Below are 23,785 nucleotides of genomic sequence, written 5' to 3'. Positions count from 1 at the left end.
ACAATGTAAATGAAGAAGCATGTTTACTGATGTGAAATATTCATGTTAGATATGTTTTTAAAAAGTTAAATACAACATCTTGCGAAGGAGAAGAAATGAGAAGCAGTTTTATCAGGAGGAGACGTTTTCCCTCGAGTCTCCACAAATAACACAATGACACAGAAACACAACACAACAGCTTCACACTGTGCAGCAAAGAGACGTGTTTGAGTCCGAGGCTCATTTTTACATCACAAAGTCTTTTTCAATTACGAGTTTTTCACACAGTAAATTCCTGTGGTCACATCCTGTCTATTCTCTTGATTGCACACGATGAATAAAGTTTTTCTACTGTAAATACTTTAGTTTTAGTTGAAAACTGCGGTAGAGGAGCCGTGCACACCGGCTCCAGTGCAACACACGAGGTGTCGCCAGGCGTTTGTCTCTCTGTTGCCCAAAGTGTTAATTCATGAGAAAGTCACTGATTTGCAAAAAAGTCAACACTGCTGCCGCTCGGCTGTTTTCCTTCGTTACACAGATGAGCGGCCGGAAGACGAAAATAGAAACACGGACTCATTAGAGGACAGAGTTTCCTATTTTTACAGCAATGAGCAACAAGTGATGATGACATCGCCTGCAACACAAACTATCTGAGGTTAGAGAAGGAGCTCAAACCGTGGGAATAAAGCAGGTTTTAACATTTAGCATAATAATAAAGATGCTCTATCTTTATTGATGCTCTACCTGATAATTCCTCTGTGTTTCCAAATGTGAGTGAACTGTACTTTGTGGTGAGTGAGCTCCAGATATAAAACTAGAGGGACACATTCCTCCGTCCAGGCTGATCGGCCACTTCATCACCATATTGCATTTACATGTATTGAATCAGATACATACACCAAGAACATAGATGTGTTCTGTAAACTGTTCACAGTAAAACACTGTGAACAGTTTACTGATATAGTTGAATTTGTCACCGTTCAGTAACTGAACAAACATCAACCTCCTAAAAATACTTATTTTCAATTCACAAAATCCAGATCATTGTCCAGATCCACGTGTTCATTGACATCAACACTTTTTTCATAAAGATCTTTGTATTATTTCTAGAAAAATTCCCCCTGAAATCTCTTAATGAAACCACATTTAAATTCACTTTATCCAGATTTTGAATTAGGATCCGCACCAAACTGCATAAATGTGTCTGAACGTTTTCAATCAAGATTCATGAAATGTTCTCTGGGAAATCAACAGAAATGAACAATGCTAAAGAAAGTGAAAAAAGAAAAACCAAGGACCTGCACCAAACTTCTGTGGTTTCTTTCATGACCCACATCACATCCTACCACCATGTTTTGTGGTAAACCAGTAGTTTTGGTGTAATACTGCCGAATAACAGACAAACACAGACTTTACATAGACTCTTACTCACATTACTAGAACCTTTGACCTTCTCCACATATCAAATACATGTTTTTAAAATAACAATTTAAGTCTGAAGAGGTTTTTCTTTCTGTTCTCCACCGTCTCCTGCACATCGCTCCTCTCTCTGCTCTCCCATCGCTCCTCTCTCTGCTCTCCCATCGCTCCTCTCTCTGCTCCTACTGTTTAACGAGCTCTTTGACGTGGTCGGCCCTGTGGACGAACACGCAGCGAATCCCCGACAGTTCAAACCTGTCCTCCTCTTTCCTCACGCTGAGTACGAACCGACACAGACCCGTGTTGGGACTCAAAGAGAACACGTGTGCTCTGTCAGAGCCTTGAGGCAAAGAACAGAGCAACTCCTCCACAAAGTAGCGCACCACCACACACATGTAGGCCCCGTGTGTGACGACCAGAGCGTGGACCGGGACCCCCCTGACCCCGTCGTCCGCTCTCCCCTCCACGGCAGACGGGCAGGTCTCGTCCTCCGTGCTGCGGTGCCAGTGTTCGGCCCCGATCTGCCGCAGCGTGTTCTCCATGAACTCTTTGACCCGCTCCTTCACCTGAGCAGAGCACAAGTCGGTTACGTGTGTGTCTTTTGTTTTCTTTCCACACAAACACACACACACACACACACAATGTTCGTCACAGAAAAAAAACGGGATTACGTGCAACGGTGAGGGATTCGAGTTAAAGGTTGTTAAATTCAAAACAACACAACACTGTTCCGTTGTCAAAAACACACACACCCACACCCGCACACCCACATGCCAACTCCAGTTTCACCCTGATGCAACAACCTGTAACCGGTGGAGGGGGGGAGGCCTCAGTGGTTAACGTCAAATCTATCTTTGTACATCTGCATCATCATCATCACCTTCATCATGTGCTGCTCACGTACCAGAGCCAAGATCTAATAACTGAGGCCTGACGAGAAATCTCTGTAATACAACACCCCCCCTCCTCACCGTGTCACAAAGCTGAGTGACTCTTTACTCAGAGACACTCTGCAGTTGATTGACAGCACTTTGACCCTGATTCACTCCAGCAGATACATGCGAGATGCAAAGATGCAAAGAGGCAGTGACGTAGCAGGTTACATCCTCAGAGACAGTGGAGGTGAGTGTTTCCTGCCACCTACTGGTAATGTGTGCACACTGCACCTGGACACTGAAACCACACGTATGTCACTGGATGTAATCGTGCGTGAGGATGTAGATGCAAAGATGCATGAATATTAATACAAGCACATTAAAACATGTGTCTGCACTAAAGTTACACAGCTGATGAATAAATAAACTTCTGGTTGAGGTTGAGTGTCTGTCTCACCTGCTCCGGAGTCTCGCCCCCTGGTGGCGTGAAGCCTGGGAACGTCTGACCCGCTGCCTTGGCCATGTCTCTCACATCCTGCAGTCGTCCACCCTCTGCGATGCCGAAGCTCTGGAGAACAACACGTCATTAACCTCAGTGACTCAGACCTTTAATGATCTAACAGAGACTGAGACATGTTGTTAATGTCTGTGAAGACGTGTCACTCACTATCTCTTTGAGTAAAGGCTCCCGAGCCATTTGGAGAGAAGAACAACTGCTGTTGTGTTTCATGATTGTTTCAGCCGTCTGGAAGAAAAGAAAAGAACCAGCTCGTCACATCACTGAGCCACAACACGGATGAAGAGGAGAGGACGTAAATTTTCAGGAACTCAACACCACTAAAGAGAAGAAGTGAGAGGATGTGGAAATATATATAATGTATGTGAGCTGAATCCCGATGTGAATGTACCTGCTGAGCTCGCTGCATATCACTGACGAACACGTTGCTGAACTCTACGTCTTTCAGGTAGCGGCCTGCAGCCTCGGCCTGCTGCAGCCCGACCTCAGAGAGAGGAGCATCTATAGCCTGACCTGGGAGGAGGGGGTTAATGATTATTAGAAAAAGACAAGAGAATAACTGCTTTGATTTTCTCAGCACAGATATTCTGAATCGTACCTTGTAGAAGACCTTCTTTGTTGTACCGTGTTTCCCCACTGCAGGAAATACAAGATGCATCAGAGTCAAAATGCCAGAAAACGATGAAAGTCCTTTTTCATAGTTTCCTACGTCACAGGTTGTTGATGTTTGTTTAATAACTTGTTTTTTTTAATTTCTAATTTCGCTAATTTGTATGTGTTTGTGTGTGTTTTGTTTCAGTGTTTTCTTAATGTGTTTGTCTTTATATTGTTTTTCTAATCATTTGTACTTTTGCCTTTGTTCTCATATCTTATAGAATTATGTACTTGATTTATGAATTATTTATGCTATAGTGTCTGTATATGTTTCTTCTGGATTGTAGTTTTTATCGTATCATTTATCTTTGCATTAAATGTTGTGTAACCTTTTAAAGGAAAAGTTTTATTTAGTCTGAACAGTGACAACAAAAACAGGAATAAATACTGTTTTAACTTCATATATTAATTATCATATCAAACTGATACTATACTATTGATTGACAGATCTGACCACCTGCATGTGTATTCATTCATTCCCCTGGCGGTCATTCCGAGGTACTGCAGCCTCCACAGACTGCACAACACTTGAATGTCCCGAGTGTCCCTGAACTAGACTGTTTTTTTTTATTATAAAACTTTATTTATACGTGTGTTTATTTACAGTAATACAAGACGCTCCAGTATCTATTGATCCCGACACACACACGTGACACGTGCTGCAGCAACATGGAGTTCACACATAAAACATGGAGACATGCAACTATAGAGTGAAAGAGGTAATAGATTACTGCAGGTTACTGTATCCAGACATGTTCAGGTCCACAGACACAGACAGACACAGACACAGACAGACACAACAGGACCAGAGAGAGAGTTCAAACTAATACAAACATGACAAACTGTCTTTAAACTCACTTACTGTCGAACAAGAGTTAAACCAAACCTCAGAGCCCTCATGCTGGTTCACGACACACGTGGGCGCGCCTCAGCTGCTCGCTCCCTGGCCTTTAAATAAAACTGCAGCCGTGCACGAGGTCCCCCGGAAATAAAGTGGATCAGTCCATGTGTGTCCGCACGAGCAACAAGCAGAATAAACCATTAATTAATACAACACTCAATTATAAAGATTATTGTGATTATTTATGGACTAAGATTGGACCTGATCCACTTCCTCCTCTGCTCTGATTGGCTGAATACAGTTACAAACACATCATGTGATCAATTCTATTCACTGAGGAATTGTTTTTTTAATCAAATACATGTGATTATTGTTAATGATATATAAAACAAATCCTGCTCTGACAGCATGTGGCCACTAGAGGGCAGATGTCGCTTCTTTCTCCCTTCACAGACGCTTTTAAGACTCATTAGTAACAAGTCTCCAGAACTTTTTACTCTGGTCAAGCCAAGTTAAATAAGTAAGTAAGTATAATTATTAGGGTAAGAATAAGAACAAGTGTCAGAATAAGAAATTAGAACAAGTATAAGAAAGGGAATATGATTTTACATATGTCCTGGAACCATGTTATTGTTTTTAATGTGTTTTTTATTTCCTATAAATCATTTCAGCCACAGATCCCTTTATATTTTTATAAAAGTTCTTTACTTTTAATCTATATGCTGTGTTTCTGTATATTTGTGTTACGTTGTTTTACATGTATTTATATTTGAATAAATATATAAATCCGTGGGCTATTTGTGCCTTTGTCCATGTTGTCATTGATTTGAGAAGAACCAAATACATAATAAATCACTAAAATAACTCCTGACCTTCCTGTTAAGTCATTATTCAGAATACCATGTATTGTTATTACACTGTAGGCTATATATTATTCATATTTTTTCTATTTCCTTGTGTTTGTATTGCATGTTTCCATATTAACTACTTTTTTTTACTGAGGTTTCTTATTGTTTTCAAACACTTTCCTGCTGTAACACTTCAAATGTCCCTGTAGGGACTGATAAGGACTTATCTTATCTTATACCCCCCCCAATTAAAAGAGTGAATTGTAATATGCAGTAGATCTAATTAGATTGATTTACTTGTCCACATGTTCTCCATCATATTTCAGTATCTTGGTATAGACACCAGGGATTGTAAAGTGGTCAACAGCTGTATTTCCTGAGCTTTTTGCTAACAGCACACACACACACACACACACACTTATCAATTGATCACGAACAAACAATTGTAAGCACACATCCGACAAGGAACAGAGGCGTGGGAAATAGTGAGCTGATGTGGTGTCACACCCTTTAAAGCAGACGTTTATTGACCAGAGGTTGTGCAACAGACATTTGAGGTACATGATATGAGTTATTGTGGAGGGGAGGCAACTCGAGGGGAAATCTGCACCATTCAAACTTCCAGATATCAGAATATTTATGGTTAGACACGACAGACTTAGCTCAACCCATTAATTTGTGGCGGTTACAATGGTGCGCGCACAAAAAAAAAAACACATCTCTTGCACATAAGGAATCCATGTTTACTGACATTCAGAGTGATTGTGGTTGTATAAAGCAAAGAACTGCACTTTGGCCTTCGTAGGAACGCTGTTTTCTTTCCACCCTCCTCTCGCACACAACAAATCAGATGTAGCACCGGCATGAACAGAAACAAACGAACTGTGTTAAAACCCCCAAGATAAAGTTGCCTTGTTGTGCCCCCACCCCCCCCTCCAATAGGTGTTGAGTCCAAGTGGAAGCCTTGCATGTTTCCCGTTTTCCCATCGTACTGAGCAAGTCGTTTTTTCCCACTAAAACAGTGGGATTCATCCACAAATGTGATAATGTGTATTCTCTCTCCTCCGATCCAGGCTTCCCTAACTGCAGAGGTATAGGTGACGGATTTGTGAATTTTCTATCTTGTCCAGTAATCCTGAGGTATAGGAAATACCACTGATGCAGAATGTGACTGAAGAAGGAGAGCAAAATAGATAAAAAATAAAGGGGGAGAGGAGACATGCTATCTAAGCAAACTGTCAAACTGTACAAAGAACATTTCCAGTCGAGTACTCATTTCATGTTCTTCTATCACCATCTACTTCGTTTTTTTCTGAATGTATCTCTTAAGCAGTAAAATAATTATATTATAATACAAATGTTTATAAAATAGCAGCACACTCAAGTGACACATCACGACTAGGTAATGTTATTTTTTTTTTGTATAAATGAAACAAATTCATAGCTTTTAGCAGCGCAAAAAGACAACAACAACTCAATAAAAATATTGACACTTTTTTCTTGATGTCTTCACACCTCCTCCTCGGTCCTCTCTTCACTTTGGAATACAGTATCTCTAAAATCTTAGAAAAACCCTTTTGCGGGTCTGGTCACCCCATAAAATATATCAAACACAAATTGTAAAAGGTGGTCTCAATATATAACACATGCAACAATAAATTGCAGGAAAGAAAAATCACAACCATTTAAGTTTGGGAGAGAGCTTACATCAGACAAACAGAGGCAAAAATGAAGGGGTTCAAATCAAATATTCATACACGGGATGTTTTGGCAAACGTGTCATTCAATTGCCCAGTTTTACTGAAAAACATCGCTGAAACATGAGATCCCCACATTTTTCTTCAGTCTGACAAACATATACTCAGCAAAGTCACATACCGTCATGAAACAGAACTCAAGCATCAAGTCAAAGACACCTTACTGTGGCAAAGCCGTGTGTCCCGTTCGAAAAAACAAAAAAGGACAAAATAAAACAAAACCAAAAAAAAAAAACCTGTCTCTTGTTTTGCGTGCTGACGTCTGTCTGGCTGATGAACCCCCCCAATGATTTGAAGCAGCAAAGCTCACAAGGGGACGGACGTGTTCACTGACAAGACGATCAGCCCCGACCACAAAAGCCAGCACCGTTAAAAACAAAACAAAAACAACAACTGACCAACCACTGCGACACACATCAGTTAAGGTGGGGTTTTTTTTTTAGAGCAAAGGCTCCGCTCCGTCTTGAAAAGGAAATGCAAACCTCATTGCCCTCTGAAGAACATGTGCAAATATTCGATGTTACAACCACCCGCTCCTGTAGCTCATCGCCGCCCCCGTGTGACTATCTGTGGCTGTGTTACAGATAAATAAAAAAGAAAAAATTCAAGTAAAAACAAATATTTTCATTTCTTGACAAAAGTAAAAAGGAAATCAAACAGAACCCATGGATCAGTGAACTCTGTGTCTGTGTCTGTGTCTGAGTGTGTCTGTGTGTGTGTGTGTGTCTGTGTGTGTGTGTGTGTGTGTGTCGGCATTTTGCGATTCATGTTGGCATTTTGTGTTTGTTCAAACTCTCTGCGACGGTCAGATCCGATCCCCCCACCCCCGTCAACTCGCGCTCGGCCTCGGGTCGGAATGTTTTATGATCGGAATGTCCTCTCGTCTCGTAACTCGTGTGGAAAGCCGTTTGAATGTGACTCTTGCGTGACAGGGGTATGTCTGATGATTGGGAAACCAGCCCTACAAAGTAAACCAAAGAAAAGGCTAACAAGGAAAATAAAACGAAAAAAAACAAAACAAAAGAAAACATCCATTCACCTCCAGTCACCACCCAACACATTTTCATTTTACTCATCTCCTGGGGAGCATGTTCTCAAAGTGCTTTGCCATTGAAATCAAATAGGGGAGCTGAAAACAACCCCCGTGTGGGACTCTAGATGCATCGACAGTATCTCTTCATCCTCTAAACCCCCCCCCAAGAAAAGGTAATCCTCGCTTGATCTGGCAGTGTCTCAGTTCCTCGTTTCACTTCTGTGTGAATGGAATCTCTGAGCGTGTCCGTTCACTTGGCTGTGTCAGAGCAGACATCGTCCACGAGAAGCTAAACCCGAAAATAAACAGAGAGTTTTATTGTCACCGTCCACCGCTGCACCTCTAACGTCCTCCCTGTCCTGACCTCCTGCGCCGTGCACCCGCGTGCAGCTCCACAGTGACCGTCTCTGTCCTTCTCACCCTTTCCGTGCCGCACCCTGTTCCCTCCCTGCTCATCGACACAGAGGAGTCTAACGTCCTCCGGGCCTTTTTCTAGAAAAAAAGCATCACTTGCTTTCAAGACATCGCCCTCTCCTGGGGTTTTTTTTTTTTTGTACATGCGAGAGGTCTCCGCTCCTCTGTCCGGACTCAAAGCAGCCTTTCATGACTGAGGAAAAGGAAACACCATATCGTAACAACGCGAAAAAGAGCAAAGTATCCGTAATATGTCATTAACTGAATGGCAGTAATAAAACAAACACCTCACGTGACCTGTGAGTCCGAGGGGAGACGCCTCAGGAAAACGGAAGGGGCTCTGAGCAGGAGGCCCCTTCGCTGAATCGTTTTCTTTCTCACTCATAGTCCGTGCTCGCCGAGCTCGCCGTCGGGCAACGATGAGTCGTGATGCACCGTTAATGCATGAAGGCAGTGATATAGCATAGATGCCCTGTTATACTGATGGACAAAGTGTGTGTAGCCTCGGGCTCCGCAGACGTTCAACATGGAACCGTGAGTCTACGACTTGACTTTGCTTAAGTGCCTCACGCTGTAGGATGCACACTGCTAATATAGATACAGGATCACATGTAGCATTTACACACACACATACACACACACGCCACCATGTAGACACACACACACACACACACACACAGGCATGCATGCATGCAAACTGGCATACAAACACGCAGCCGCTTGCACCTACAAACTGACGCACACACAAGCAGCCTGAAAAAAGGAGCTTATTGATCTCTACTACTCAGTTCCAAAATATGTCCAATAATAATATTAATAATAATATTACAAATACTACTAATAATTATTACCATCCCATCTCTTCCCTGGAATTGGGACCCGCCGACTTTTAGCATAATGTTCTCACAGCGTCCTCCGTCTGTCTCGTCCTCATCAACACACAAACACACGTGGACCTTCTGATGGTCGAGGAGCTGGGACACGTGTCCTCCCTCACACCAGCCACTAATGTAATAGTGATAATACTCATATAAAACTAAACGCAGAGAGAGAGAGAGAGAGAGAGAGAGAGAGAGAGAGAGAGAGAAATCTTGAGCCCCGCTGTGATCCCATGTATGCAATTTTTCTTAATGGTTTCCACAACTTCTACCATAACAGCCTCATTTATCACGCTATGGTTAAGGTATAATTTAAAGATCATACTATACAATCAAAGGCAGAATGCAAAAATGATTGGCTTCCCTTCTGTATATCCAAGGCACCACAGAGCTTCATCTTGAATCTAATTTGTTGCTTTAAACATCATAGAAAATCAATTTTTTTTTTGTGGGCAGGCGTTTTGTTTTTCTTTTTGACTTGAAGAACAGAAAAAAATCTACAAAAAAAAAAACTAGCAAGCATTGTTCTCTTTCTTTTAAAGGGCTTGTGTTTTTAACATTTTTTGTTCTTTTGTTCTTTTTTTTCAGCTTTTAAGAAAATTGAGGGTTTTTTTTTTTTTTCATGATGCTTCTTTTTTTGTTTCTGGAAATCCTGTGCGACGACGCCCTCTGGTGGTTCACAAGTTGACATCACGGACGTCTGTTGGGGTGGAGGACTGATCCAGCTCGTCCAGACCTTTGCCGCTGGGGCCCCTCTGCGTCTGCTGCTGCTGCTGCTGCTGCTGCCGGCCCTCGCGCAGGCTGCTCACCAGCACGCGCTCAATCTGCTCCTGACACTCTTTGAGGACGTCCTGCGAAAGCAAGAAGGAGAATGAGCCGTCAGAATATAGATCAGAATATGAATCTGCTACAACAGAGGCAGGAAATTTCTCTCTCTTCCAAATCAAGCCAGCAAAACTTTCCTGAACAGCAGTGGATTAGGAATGTTTGACACTTGGAAAAATATTATCTGATCATATGGTGAGAATTATCTGTCTCTCAAAGAAAATGGGACCCATGAACAGTATTTTTCATGTAATTTAAAGTTTAAGATTTAAATCCATACATAAAAAACATTTTAACACTCAGGTCTAAGCAAATATTCTCATCTAAGAACTTTTTATTCTCACATAAGAACTTTTTCCATCGCTAAACACTTTCTTATCTGCTCAGCATTTAATTAAGACACTTTAATCCACATCAGAAGATATAGCACCGAGGTTCTCGAGGGAGAAATCATTACAGTTAACAAGAGAAATCTGAAAAGTGTAGTCAGTGCCTGAGAAGCAGGGGCCCCTGGTGGGGCAGCAGATGGGCCCCTGGGCATCTTAGGCCGGGGGTTTTAAATGACCACAGACTCTTTAGCAGCTCCGGCTTCTGCCAAAGCTGAACACAGACACGGACCAGACCCAAGCATTACATCAGTCCTGCAGGGCTGTGCACTAAACACCGACCCTATAGTTCTCACGTGCACACACACGCACATACAAGCGCGTGCACGCAGGCCACGACTTCCTTTATCCCACCGACCACCTAACCCTGCGACTCTGCCGTTCCCAAACACACACAAAACCCAAACAGAAGTAGCCTTGACAACAGAGCGGCTGAAAACACAGGTAGTACTAAAGCTATGTTAATTACATCCACCTCCTGTGGGAACACAAAGGTGGTGCTTTTTTAACGAGAGCCAGTCTGTGTGCCTGCCTGCCTGCAGGGGATCCATCTGAGACCGGGCCGGCTCGCCTTTCACCATCAAAGGCCGCGGCGGCAATCTGAGAATCCACCTGGGACGGGAGCCTCTCACCAGCGCTGAGCCCTCATATCCTTCCCTGATGGAGGGTTGACAGAGGGGACAGGGCAGCGAAGGGAGAGGGAGCCACTCGCTGGGGAGGAGGGGGAGACGCGGGGGAGGGGGAGGAGGGCTCAGTCGGAGGAGCGCTGAATGGATTGTTTCGCGGGAGAGAAAGGTCAAACTGTCGCGGGGGTGAGGAGCAGCGACGACATGTCATTCAAGATAAAGCAGACGACAAACTAATGTGAACATTCCTGTCAGACCCACCGGGTTAACACTGCTCTCTGGTGGTGGAATATGGCAGCACACGGGCAGATGCACGCATAACACAACTGAGAGCGCTCATGGCCGGAGGGACGGGTGAAAGTGTACCACTTGTGGAGCGGGGAGACATTCTTTAGAAATTCACAGCTAATTTAAACCTGATGGGCCACAGTTTGAGTCTGTGTTACAGCTCCTGCTGCAGCTGAGGAGTGGAGCCGAGAGCTCGCTCGCATGAGAACCGCTCGCCGGGAGCACGGCTCAGTGACGAGAGGTCGCGGTGTCAGAGGTCAAACAGCCGGACACATCACAGGGGGAGACGGGCTTTGTGCTGCCAACGTTTTAGAAGATTTCCTCTGGAGTGGAATCTCTTAAAATGACTCAGGATAAATGATTTTTTCTGCTGATATCTCAAGTCTGCATGAACTAATCCCTGCCTTGACATCATTTTTATTTGGAGTTCTCCAGCGTTTACCGATGATTAGAGCAGAAAAGGAGTTTTTTTTTGTTCACAATCCGAATCTGATTTGATGTTGAGGGGGGTTGGACTGATCTGGGGTGGGCGCCTCTGGGAGAACGTTTCCCCCAGCAACGGGTCTGACGTGGAGGAAACCCGACCAGCGTCTGTCCCTTAATCTCCTCCAGAGGTTGGCCGCCAACGAGGGCTTGTGCGCACACACACTCTCTCTCAAACACACACACACAGATGAAATCTTCCCACCAACATGCACCCCATTGGTCATAAAATCCCAATTCCTGTGAGAAAATTAAGTAAAGTGCAGAACATGTTAAGGAACTGCCTGTGTCTTGCCACAAGAATGCTGCTTAAAAGACATTCTCCCCCCGTCTCTGCTGCTCTGTAGAGCGGCAGTTCGGATCCCATGCCAAGCCCCAAGGGCTTTATTCAAGAAACTTTAATGACTTCAATGTGTGACTACTGGAAACACCAGTGTTCAGAGGAGCTCTAGGTACTCGCATACTGGTTGACCATGGGAGGTAGCGCTTTACTGGAGCATCTTATTTTGCAGCCTCGGCCCCCGGAAGACGCATGACCGCGGCAGATCCTCCCTTGTAGTTACAGGCCTCTCTCTACCCCATCTCGTACATCACACTGCAACAATACGCCGTATGTGCTCCTTGTCCCGGGGCGGCTTTTGTGACACCGGCGGTAGGGGGAAGTCGTGCAGACGGAGAAAACCAAAAAGGAAGAAATGTGTGAAGCCGTGGAATGTGTTTAAACTGCTGACTGCACCACAGAAGACAGTGTTAGCTACTCTGGGAGGACTTGGTGGTCAGACAGCTGAAACACACACACACACACACACACACACACACACACACACACACACACACACACACACACACACACACACACACACACACACACACACACACACACACACACACACACACACACACACACACACACACACACACACACTGACGACATACACTACCGATTTCAAGGACTCTAGGGGCTAACGCTGGAAATAAGGAGTCACCACATGACTTGAATTTCAACGAGTCACAATAGAGAATGTGACCTTTCTCTTTCTTCAGCCTGCGTGCCCGAACACCACAAGCAGCGGAGCCTGCAGGCTGCGTCATCTGAGATAATCTTCCCTAATAAATGCATCTTTGTTGCAAGGCTCTAACACATTACTGCTTAAAATAAGTCTTCAAATGCAACCTGACCAAAACCAGCTCAGCGATAGTTGGGCCACACTGGAAACCACAGTGATTTAAAAAAGAGAAATGAAAACGGAGGAAGGAGAAAAAAGGAAAATGTGTTTCCGGTGTCTCCCTCCCTGTCGATCCGGCTCCGTGACTATACCTCCGCTTCCGGCAGAAAGGTAGAACAGCCCATTGTGTGTTCAAACCATAAAGCGACACTGTGGAATGAAGGCGTGACATTCCTGCCTTGCACAAGCCGTGTAAAATGTGCTGTAGTGTGTGTGGCCGTGACCGAAAAAAAAAAACATGAATGAGAGAAGAGCAAAAGCCGAAAATGATAAGATCTAGGAAGTGATGGCCTTAAACCCACACATTTCTCTAACCTCTATTTCCTGTTTCACTCATTCAGGATTAAAACACTTTGACCTTCTTGAAATTTAGCAGGAATCTAAATTTCCTGCTGTCTGTCGAGTTTTCCAGCGTTTAACTGCAGCTTCCGTTTGAAGGGATATTCAGAGAATCACAACTGATCTGTCAACACAAATGTCACATGCACATTATGACTCGGCTCATCAGACACACATCCCCCCCCCCCAGCCACACACAGGGGTCCGAGATGGTGACGTGGCCCGATCACGGCTCAACTGGAAAACCAAAGCTTCTGGGATACCAGAGATGCCAACAGGGGGCTGTGGGGGGGGTGGGCATGATGCTGTTGGCAGCAGCGGCTGCAGAGGTTGGCGAAACTGGCTTCTCCTTCATATTTTGCCTGGCTCTCTGGTCGACCCGCTACGAGGAGCAACTCTACCGGCTACCGCTAAAGCGCAAATACAGAGCGATGTGTGTACACGTTTACTCTCGTTGCACCGCCACCCCGGTGACTGACGTCGAACGGGAGGCTGAGGTGTCCCTTGGATGTTGAATTGACGTATGAAGTGGTTCAGCTTGTGGGAAAAGAGGGGCGGGTGTTAACGCGACACGGTCAATGATCAACATTTAGTTTTTTTTTTTTTGGGTGTGTGAAAAAACTGAAAGCTGAATCCACGACAAACTGTGTAAATAACACAGACGCCACAACAACTTCTGGGCATTTTGTCCTGAGGACTTTTATGTGATATCACAAGTCTGATGTGAGTAACTTTATAAACTAAAAGATACTCTGCGTGTATCTTGGCTGCCTCCTCTGCAGTTTGCACTAAAGCCCTTCATATATGTTGAATTAGGAGGGCTGCCCCGTGCTTTGCCTCCTGTGTTTACTGAGAGCCATGGCTTGTCCGAATCCAGGAATGTGAGGAGTTGATCATAGAGACACAGAGCGACTTAATTCCCTCAAGTCTACGACCTCGCAGCCTAAACACACTGAGGCCCTGTGCTGCTGAGGCCAGCTATTTGTTTTTCCTCAGCTGCTGGGCGAGACTTCACACAGCTCGCACCAGAGGGAGCCATGCTTTCCAGCAGTGATGCATTAGGAACCATAGGAGGAGATGAGAGAGGGCTGATTGTCTTGAGGGAGGCACGACACCCCCTCAGTGTCCTTTTCACACTTCAACAACTTTCTTCCTCCTCCTCCTCCTCCTCCTCCTCCTGCCTGGCCTCCTTTTGGGACAGAGTTTAACATACCGGGGCTTGAGGCTTGGGATCAGTGTCACGGCCTTTGAGCTGCCCCCTGTGCAGCGCGCACACAAGGACACAAATGTTGGTGTTTATATTAAGTCTGCTATTACCAACCAAAAGCCATTTTCATCGTGTTTGGACTTCTCGTGCCAAGGCGCTGGCCCCCGAGCTGGAGCTGGTCCCTGGACGCTGCTCTGTGGCTGCCCACTGCCAGGACCGGTCAAATGCACAGAAAACAAATCTGCCCCACAGAGACGCAGTTACTCCACGTATCACGTCCCAGTGTCGCTCTCCTCGCCCTCTGCAGTTCTGCCCACCTACTCACGCCTGCAGCAGCGAGCTGAAGCCCTCCTGCATCCGCCTGATGAAAGCCAGGCACCTCAGAGCCAGCCGAGGGCCCTGCCTGTGTTTGGACTCAAACTCACCAGCCACCGTAACATTCACTGCACCGAGACAGCCACACAACGGCCTGGCCCGCATTCCTGTCAGTGATAGAGCATACACTGTATATGCTCTCAACCCCGGCTCAATTTATAGGACTCTTTATGTGAGAGGGGAGCGGAATGATGGAGAGGAAAAGAAATGTACGCAATCATCTGGAGCATGATGATCATATATTCTAAGGAGGGAGGATTTTTTTTTGTTTTTAGCTTCTTATGACACATATGGGCAGTAGAGCCCCTCTAAAATGAGATTGAGGAGGACGGATCCAGACGAAGAAGAAGCCAAATCTGAGTGTGAGATTTCAACATCTCAACGACTGTCTGTTGCAAACACACACCCTCAACAAGCAGGTTGACAAAGCAGCATTTGCTTTTTAATAGATTGCAAAGTTGTGTGTGTGTGTGTGTGTGGTAATTAGATGAGTTCATTGTGGCATTTCACAGGAGATGTAGAGCTTCCAACAGAGCAGCAGCTGAAAGCATCGACCTCTCAGCAAAACCATGACTAACAAGACCACACTGGAATTCTGCTTGTTGTTACATTTTAATTTTAGAAAAATAATATCTAGTTTCACCAAGCTCCGGATGTGATTGAGGTGTTATAAATGAAACTCACCACTTCTGTGTTTGTGATTTTAGCCAGCAGGTCTGTCAGGCTGTCGCCCCACTGTGACTGGTCAGTTGAATCCAGCTGCAGGCCACAGATCGCTGCCCCCACACTTCCTGTAGCAATCATGGAGGGGGGGTACATGGCGAATCTGAAATCTGTCAGAGAGGGAGAGAAACACCAGTTGAGTTGAGGGCGCATTTTTTTTGCAGTTTACACAAAGAGGCATCTCTCGTTGTTATTCACCTGGTGCGGTTTCTAAATTACACTTTCGATTCATGCGCTCCACACAAAAGGGTACAGATACATCCCTCCCGGAGACAATATGATTTGGTAATCTAGCAGTCAGCTAATAAATAATCCCTCTATTGTACCAGGCCTGAACGCAGCGCTCACTAATGACCAGGGGCCTGGATAATGAGGGTTCACTTGGCTTGTAAAGGAGCTGAAAAGCAACCACCCTCACCCGCTCCCCACCCCGGTCCCCCTCTCCCCAGCCCGGCCCCTTTTCTTCCATCTCCTGAGTAAATCGTGTGCTCGCTGAAAAAAGCCCCATAGCGCTTGGAAAGGGAGGAATAAAGAGGCTCAGTGCCTCTGCCAATGCTCACTGCTGTAGGTCCTTTTTCCACGTGTGGTCACAGGCGTGCGTCTCAAAGACCAATAACCTTGTTAGCTCCCCTCACTGTCATTCATAATGCAAATGAGACAGCTTGTGAACGGGCCAGAAGCCCGAAAAGGCAAGGCAACTGGCATACAGGGGGAGAGTGAGGGAGACACACAGACAGGGAGAGAGAGCGAGAGGTTTTCACACACACACACACACACACACACACACACACACACACACACACACACACACACACACACACACACACACACACACACACACACACACACACACACACACACACACACACACACACACACACACACACACACACACACACACACACTCCTTTCTCTCTTTCTTGCTCAACTTCTACCTTTCTCTTTGGACAACACATGGCCTGCTCAGATGGGGGCAGTGAATGGCACACATGCCCCGCTCTTTGTTGCTACAACAGGCAGCGGTTTGCATTGGCGGCCCTCCTATCTTTTAGCATATTAATAGAGTGGCGGACCTGCAAGAGGGGAAGGAAGAAGAGTGTGACTCCATTGTCCAGAGTCATCACCTCATTTCACCCAATTGAGAGACACAGCATCCATCCCCTCTCCGCTGATAACAATTCAGCGCGACAGGTCGGACAAAAAGACTGTGGCCGGAGACGGGGTGGGGGTTGCGCGCGAGGGTCGGCGGGTGGGGGGAAGATGAAGAGGGAGGGATGGCCGGTGTGGCGACAGGGCAACGAGGAGAATAAGAAGGGAAGGTGGTGGGCGGGTCGAGGGGAGAGGGTGTAGACAACTCCGCTGCACATCACTCTTAAGTCTGTGTCCGGAATCTTGTGAGGTTTTTTGGGAGAATAAAAGAGTCGCCCTCCAGTGACCCTCCGCTCCTGCCCCCCCATCAACCCCTCCACCCACCCCACAAGCATGCCTCTCTTCCTGGGCCACCTATGGACTGGAGGAGCGGGCAGTGGGGGCAAAGGAACAGCCTGCACATTAACATATTGCCATATTCAATTGCAAAGCAAACTGCACGCAATGGCTCTGAAGGAGATTTTTCTTCCTTCTTTTTTATGTGGAATCAAAGAGGTGGGCCCTTTGATAGCTGTAAAGGCAGCCCCTCACTGCCTTTTTAACATGCACAGCCAGGCGCTTTCTCATCTTGTGGGCTCAGTGTTGACAAATAAATGAACTTATTATACACCCCTGTGTTAGCTGCTGGGCCTCTGCCAAGGGGCGATTTATTAAAGGCTACCTCGAGCCAAGAGGAAGGAGCGCACAAAGCCCCCCGGCATTACATCACTGCTGTAAGAGCACAACTTTCTATAGAGGGGTAAAAGGACAAAGGCATACACGGATTTACTGTACGTGTGCAGTGAGTGCAGACTGACAGGCAGGGAGGCAGACACCTCAGGGACAGCGGCGAGAGACAATGAACCAATTCCTATGCTTTAAGATGCAGACACACACACACACACACACATGCGCGCACACACTCGGCATAGATGAAGGTTTGTGGGAGAGCTGAGTGGCGGGCAGTGGGCAGCAAGCTGATTTTTCGCACTCAAGACAAGACAGGTCTGTAGCAGAACAAGGACGCGCGCGTGCAGCCGATGCGGGCTGACACTCCGGCCTGGTGGCTGCTGCATGTGGGGGGAAGAATGGCCGTATTTTAGGAGGCCCTCATTGGTATTCATGTTGAGGATAAACAGTGTATGTAGCTGAGTGGGGACGCCTGCGATGGAAAGCTCCCTGTGAGCAGCGGCTGGCTGGCCTGGCCTGCACGCCTCTCACCCCCTTCAATGGCCCTTTCTCCTCCCGGTGCCCCCTCGTCTCCATTCCTCCGTGTTCCTACCCCGTGAAACTTCATCCTCAGGCCTCTGGTCACACAGTCTGCTTCCCTACATGGCCCACTCCTCCTGGGTGGCTGCTATGCACAGTATGCACATTAAACTTGTAAATTAATTAAAGCTGGAAAGTTGAACAACGGCCAAAAAAAGAAAGAAAAAAGCTCTCCTTTTCACCCTCTCCTCTCGCTCCAGCGCTATAAATCAGGGTCTTGTATTCTATACATGTAGCCCTTATTGACCTTGTTTATTAAAGGAGCAGCATTACGAGGACCCGCGGCCTGTTGACTGGTTAAGGCCAAAAACAAACATCATTTTGGGATTGGCATGACAGTAAGTTCCACCATTAATGATACACGGCCCGGGGAGTCAAAACACGTCTTTGGATGTTCCACCTAGTGTAGCTCCTCGAGAAATCACCGGTTAAATATTAACGCCGCAAAAACTGCTATCTGTCATATTCCATTCCAGTCTTGTTCCAGACGAGTCGCTCTGTAGGCGACGACGAGCGCGAAACAAAACATGGGAGAGTCTGAGTCACGCAGTCTGCTCGAACTGATTTCAGGTCATTTGCCAGAAAACAGCATTCCAGTTTAATTATAGCATCCTGTGACAACTCTTTTCAGTGTTGCACCATCGTCTCCACTGTCACAGCTGCAGCCTCGAGGCGTTGGCAACATCGGCGACGAGGAGCATACAGATTTGGAGAAGTTCGAGGGAGGAACGCAGGAGGCTTCACTTTGCAGTCTGCTAACTTGAAATTCCCAAAACTCTTTCTGATCGTCTATATGTGTAGCTGATGAGATCTAGACAATCCGGAGCTGAGCAGAAAGAATAACGCTGAGCATCACGTCATTCAAGCCGCCGCCGACATTTACTTCACTTTCAAATAACAAATATTAGTCTGTGGTTGCCGTGACCTCCAACTTAAACATGTAAGTTTAAAAGGTGTTTTGATTTCTGCTGGATAACTGCCGCATCCTGAGAAGAAAGCTATCTCCTCATGTTTCTGCAGTGACTCAGCTGGCCGCGGTATTTAAGAGTGTGGTGCTGATTACACCGGCGAGGTGAGGGGGCGAACACTCAGGACGTGCCACTCAATGATTCACTCTGTGTCACAGTTTTGGGCGCACACTGTCAGGAAGCGTCTTCCAGCCCCGTGTGTTGACGATGCAGCCAAACCGGACATGATGGTGAGGGATGATAATTTGTTGGAGCAAGTGGCCAATTTGTCGGTGTTCTGACTCATCGAACATGAAGGGGCTTTTATGTAAACAAACACCAGTAAAGAATTTTTCATTGACCACATCTGAAGATGAATCATTCGTCTCCAGAACGCCGAGCGGAGCCTGGAGGGGATTCTCCGCAGCAGCAGCAGCCGCTTGGAGAGGAAGCAACGCGGAGCATTCCTGCCTCCGGACCAGTGAAACTTAACATCCTCAATGCATGAGTCACTTCTGAACATCTGAGTGGTCACTGTTGCATAAAAATGGGCATGTTCCCTTCCTGAAGTTTGGGCGCATGACTTGGAAAGCTTTGGGGGATACGAGGAAAAAAAAACTGAACAGACAAATTTTAACATTAGGCAAATCTCTTATGACAGCTGTGTACTTCTTCATTGTTCTGCAATAAAAATGAAATTCAGGGGATGAAGTGTATTTCAACATGTGATCCAACATATAACTCTTGGGTTTTTTGGGTTGTATAACCGACCAAACAGTGAAATAAACTGTGTTTCTGCAGTGGGCACGAGAATATGATTCCAGGCACCAACTGTGTGAAAGTTGAGAAGAGCAGGGTTTATACAAACTGCTCCCTCATTTAGTAAATACGATTTACTGTAATATGCTGCACAATAAGGGCAAATAGCTCGTTCCAGGGCAAAGATGTTACAAATATCCAAGAGTGAAAGTGAAGCCATAAGGCAAAGCTTGACCTCTCTCATGTTTGTTAGCTGGTGAATCATTAGTTTGTCTCGGGAAAAAAAAACTAACCAGTTAATCACAACCCAGAGACACTTCCACATTCCAGAAAAAAAATTCTTTTCCACAGATAAAAGTACTCGGTTACTTAAACGACTCTATTATTTACATCCAGACTTGTATCAAAACGCTCTTTGTGTCTTCCACGACAATTGACTCTCCCTTGGACAGAAGCGTTGGCCCCAATCCAGAATTTTCTTTTGATCAACTTCGAAATCCATTGTCACCATTCCATGCATACCATTACAGAGAGCGCTATTGGAGTTGGTATATATATTTTAAAAAACTATAATCCCTGCCAATATGGCACGAAGACGGAGCTCAATAACTGCAGAAGACAGGTTGGGGTGCATCTGTCTGCCCCATGCACCCCATCCATTCTCCCACTTTACCTCAATTGAATAATAATAGAAGAGGAAGCTCGGAGTGCTTGGTGTCTGTGTGTAGGAATGGAGGTTCATAATCTCCCTTAATGAGCTTGTTTCTGGGCTATTATCCGGCGGCCTGCCTGAGGGAAGCGCTGGTGTTTCCTATCAAGTGGCCCCGCAGCGCTGACCCTCGCATGGCTCTGCATATGAAATGTAAGGGCCGAGCCTTTTGTCTCCTTTCTCTCAGCCTCTAGCTGAGCCCCCCGAGCCATTTGCATAGTCGTGAATGGACCAGCCAATGTTATTAATTAATACAGAGCCAGCCTGCGCCACCTGACAAAATCCCACCGAGTGGCTCGAACGGAACTGTTTCATCAAAAGAGAGGAGCCATTAGGAATGAGAGGCCTTATTCTCCACTTCTCCTCGTCTCTCTCTTGTTCCCCAGAAAACAGAGAGCCGTGGTTTTATGCGTGTTTTCTTTTTCAGTATAGGGGCAGCGGTGGTGGGAGTAGTGGTGGGTGGTGGTTTGAATGGACTGCATGAAATAGGAAGGCCACAGGTGACCCGTTGTCAAACGTCTTGCAAATGTAAATCCTCCTGAGAGATCTGCTCCTTCTGCCGTGACTTTACCTTCTCGGCTCCGCTCGAGGAGGATTCTCAGCAGATAACCCCGAAGATTTACAGCTGGGAACGTTCCACAAACGAGGTTTCGAATTCCCAGCGATGTTCAGATGCATCAAATTGTTGACTCACTCACGCTCTCGCTCTCTCTCTCCGCCTTGCCCTCACTCTCCGTTTGCCTGGATACAGGTCTGAGGAGAGCATGCACAGACAAATGACCTGTTGCTAATCCAGAGCTAACTCCAGAAAGTCTCCCCTCTAAAACACAATGTCAGGAGGACGACTCTGGGCGGCTCGTAAATTTATTTCCACTGCCTCATTGAAGCAATTAAGGACAAAGTGCATGCTGAGTCTTTCACAATGTTGCTTTGGGAATAGGTCCGATCACAGACACGCTGCCATTCCACACATTATTCCGCTGGCAGGAGAGAACGAAAAGAAAAAAGAAAAAACAGATCTGGAGAGGAGGCGTTTTTTCTCACCCTGTCATATCGATTGCACAATCAGAGCAGGGGATTCCATCGCTTTATGTTTTAAATACCTGTCGCCTCCCTTGTATCTATTCATCTACACACACTCCTGTGAATGATGTCAGCGCAAGGAGCCGTTTTCCCATGAAGGGTTGTTGTTGGAGCGTTTCAGAAACATGGGGGTGTTGATGATGGGGAGTCACTCAGAAAGGGAGAAGAGACAAAAGCCTTATTGTAATAAATAAATACTTATGGATGCTAAAGGGCTGGTTGAGGCGCCGGTTTTCACAGCACTCCACCAAACTTGTTTGTATCTTTGAACGAGGTGTCGCAAACAGGAGAAACCTGCCCTATAGAGAATCCCAACATGGGAACTCAACATGGGAAAGCTATCATGTCCTCCAGCTGTAGGGCGGGGAGGCGTGAGAAGATGGTGGAGGTGCGGGGAAGGTGGGGGCAGGAGAGATATGAAAACATGACATGCCTTAGAATTGCCCGTGCAAAAACAATACGTTCCTCTGGCTCTCCCCGAACTCCTCTGTTCTCTCCTGCGTCTTCCCCTGCCTGCACCGGGCCGTCTCCTCGGATCATGTTAAGGGCTCCTCGTTCCTCCCACGACTCTCTGGATGTTTGATCTTGAGGGAACAATTCCCCTCAAGAGCCGAGAGACAATGGCCCTCCTGCCTCCGCCCCTGTCCATTCCTCTTCTCGACCCTGTGCGACATGGGAATGCCCCTCAACCAGGCAGAATCTGCTTTGAAGTGTTACTGGATGCTCTGCAAGCCACTGATATGCCTCTAAAACATGACCACATACCAGCCCGCGAGAAGACAGATGATGGACATCAGAACCTAAGAGTCTGACGCTTAAATGTCTTCCATGACACATGCTTTTCTTATGCAGAATATTTTCCCCCTGGAGGTAATGCATCTCACTTGAGTTACTGCGGGCCGTGACTGGCCCACAGCACACCTCCGCACACTGAGCTGTTGCCGCATGTTATGGAGCGAGGAGGGCTTTTGATACGTTGCAGAAATAAGATTTGACTCCGTGCGGTCATCTTTTTCTCGATTGCTCGTCAGGACACACAACACAAATGTTCCGTTAGCTCCGATTGCGTCCTACCTGTGGCACAGAGGGCGATGAAGGTCTGGACATGTTTGCGTATAAGTGCCAGCTTATCCTCAGGCAGCGGCAGCCTCCTCACAATGTGCTCAATGAAGTCGTTTGGCGTCACCGCTGCCAAGTTCCACTTCAACTTCCCCAACACCACCAGTTCCCATTCCTGGAGAGAGGGAGGGGGAGGGAGGGAGGGAGGGAGGGGGAGAGAGAGAGAGAGAGCAGAGAGAGTTGACCGAAAATGAGAAAAAGGACTGAGAGTGTTTAAGTGACACAAAGTACGACCACATATTTACATACTGGGGCAGTTCTAGGCACAGCTGTTCAAGACTGCGGCCTAAAAGTGTGTGAATGTGACACTGTGGGCCCCCGGGGGCCCCTGTACAGTGGCGAGGGTGTGGGGGTTAAGCATTATTGTTATTACATTAGCGTCTGCTTGGCCAGGCCTGGGACAGAGAAACACCAGCAGCGCCACCAACTCAGGTGACCTCACAACACTGCCTCCCTCCCCCGTCTGTCTGTCTGGCATCTGGGGACTTTCCTAAAGAGGCCCACCAGAGGTTCTACAGTGTGTGTGTGTGTGTGTGTGTGTGTGTGTGTGTGTGTGTGTGTGTGTGTGTGTGTGTGTGTGTGTGCGTGTGTGTGTACAGTGAATATGGATAGGAAGGCTGTGCTTGTTGAGCAGGATCAGCAGTAAACCCCTGTTATCTTAAAAAGTTAAAACAGTATTTAATCTCTTTGCTCAATCTATGATTCATTTAAATTATAAAAACCCTTCATTGTGCGCAACAACGGTGAATGTGATTATTTCCTTTATTGCATCCTGTGTTTCACTAAAAAAATTCTGTCCGTGCCCTTTTGGTTCAGCCTTTACGTCTTACGCTCAACTTACATAAACAACGTCAAGAGCCAAATAAAAGATCAAGACTTTATTCTAAATCATTTACAACCTGTTTCTCAGGGGAAACACAATCCTCGGGGAACATTTCACATTAAAGGGCTTCAAATCAAACATGACTCAACTCCCTGTGTTATCGAATTTGCCTGCATTAACTGCTCTAAACGTCACAAATCATTTTAATGTGGGTCTCCTGGGAAAAATGTGCTGTGAGATGAGTGTCGGTGTGAG

General features: G+C 46.2%; 2 protein-coding genes across 4 annotated transcripts in view; both read right to left on the bottom strand.

Annotated features, from left to right (window-relative positions):
- Positions 1-6: 6 nt before the first annotated feature.
- tigara (TP53 induced glycolysis regulatory phosphatase a) lies at positions 7-4,458 on the bottom strand. The gene is made up of 6 exons (XM_035156033.2): positions 4,307-4,458; positions 3,389-3,426; positions 3,182-3,303; positions 2,941-3,018; positions 2,731-2,841; positions 7-1,964 (listed from the first exon to the last, which is right to left on the bottom strand). The coding sequence occupies exons 1-6, from the start codon at positions 4,342-4,344 to the stop codon at positions 1,581-1,583; spliced, it is 771 nt and encodes a 256-aa protein (XP_035011924.1). The 5' UTR covers positions 4,345-4,458; the 3' UTR covers positions 7-1,580.
- Positions 4,459-5,616: 1,158 nt separating this feature from the next.
- The window catches only part of ccnd2a (cyclin D2, a), a 146,552-nt gene continuing 128,383 nt past the window's right edge, over positions 5,617-23,785 (bottom strand). For all 3 annotated transcript variants that reach the window (XM_035157618.2, XM_035157619.2, XM_035157617.2), the window contains 3 exons: positions 22,663-22,822; positions 15,655-15,803; positions 5,617-10,066 (listed from right to left, as the gene is read on the bottom strand). In XM_035157618.2, the coding sequence (XP_035013509.1) occupies positions 9,893-10,066; positions 15,655-15,803; positions 22,663-22,822 (483 nt within the window). In that variant the 3' untranslated portion in view covers positions 5,617-9,892. The remainder of the gene's footprint in view (positions 10,067-15,654; positions 15,804-22,662; positions 22,823-23,785) is intronic.

Source organism: Hippoglossus stenolepis, chromosome 5 (assembly GCF_022539355.2).
Source record: "Hippoglossus stenolepis isolate QCI-W04-F060 chromosome 5, HSTE1.2, whole genome shotgun sequence".
NCBI classification, from domain to species: domain Eukaryota; kingdom Metazoa; phylum Chordata; class Actinopteri; order Pleuronectiformes; family Pleuronectidae; genus Hippoglossus; species Hippoglossus stenolepis.
Note: the sequence above shows the minus strand (reverse complement) of the source record. Positions and strands in the feature narration are given on the sequence as shown.

Bases quoted from the DNA above. Each gene is read 5' to 3' on its own strand.
- tigara (XM_035156033.2), bottom strand. From the start codon at position 4,344: ATGAGGGCTCTGAGGTTTGGTTTAACTCTTGTTCGACA. The intron at 3,304-3,388 runs GTACGATTCAGA...CCCTCCTCCCAG, and splicing joins CAAAGAAGGTCTTCTACAAG to GTCAGGCTATAGATGCTCCT. The intron at 1,965-2,730 runs GTGAGACAGACA...TGCTCTGCTCAG, and splicing joins GGGGCGAGACTCCGGAGCAG to GTGAAGGAGCGGGTCAAAGA.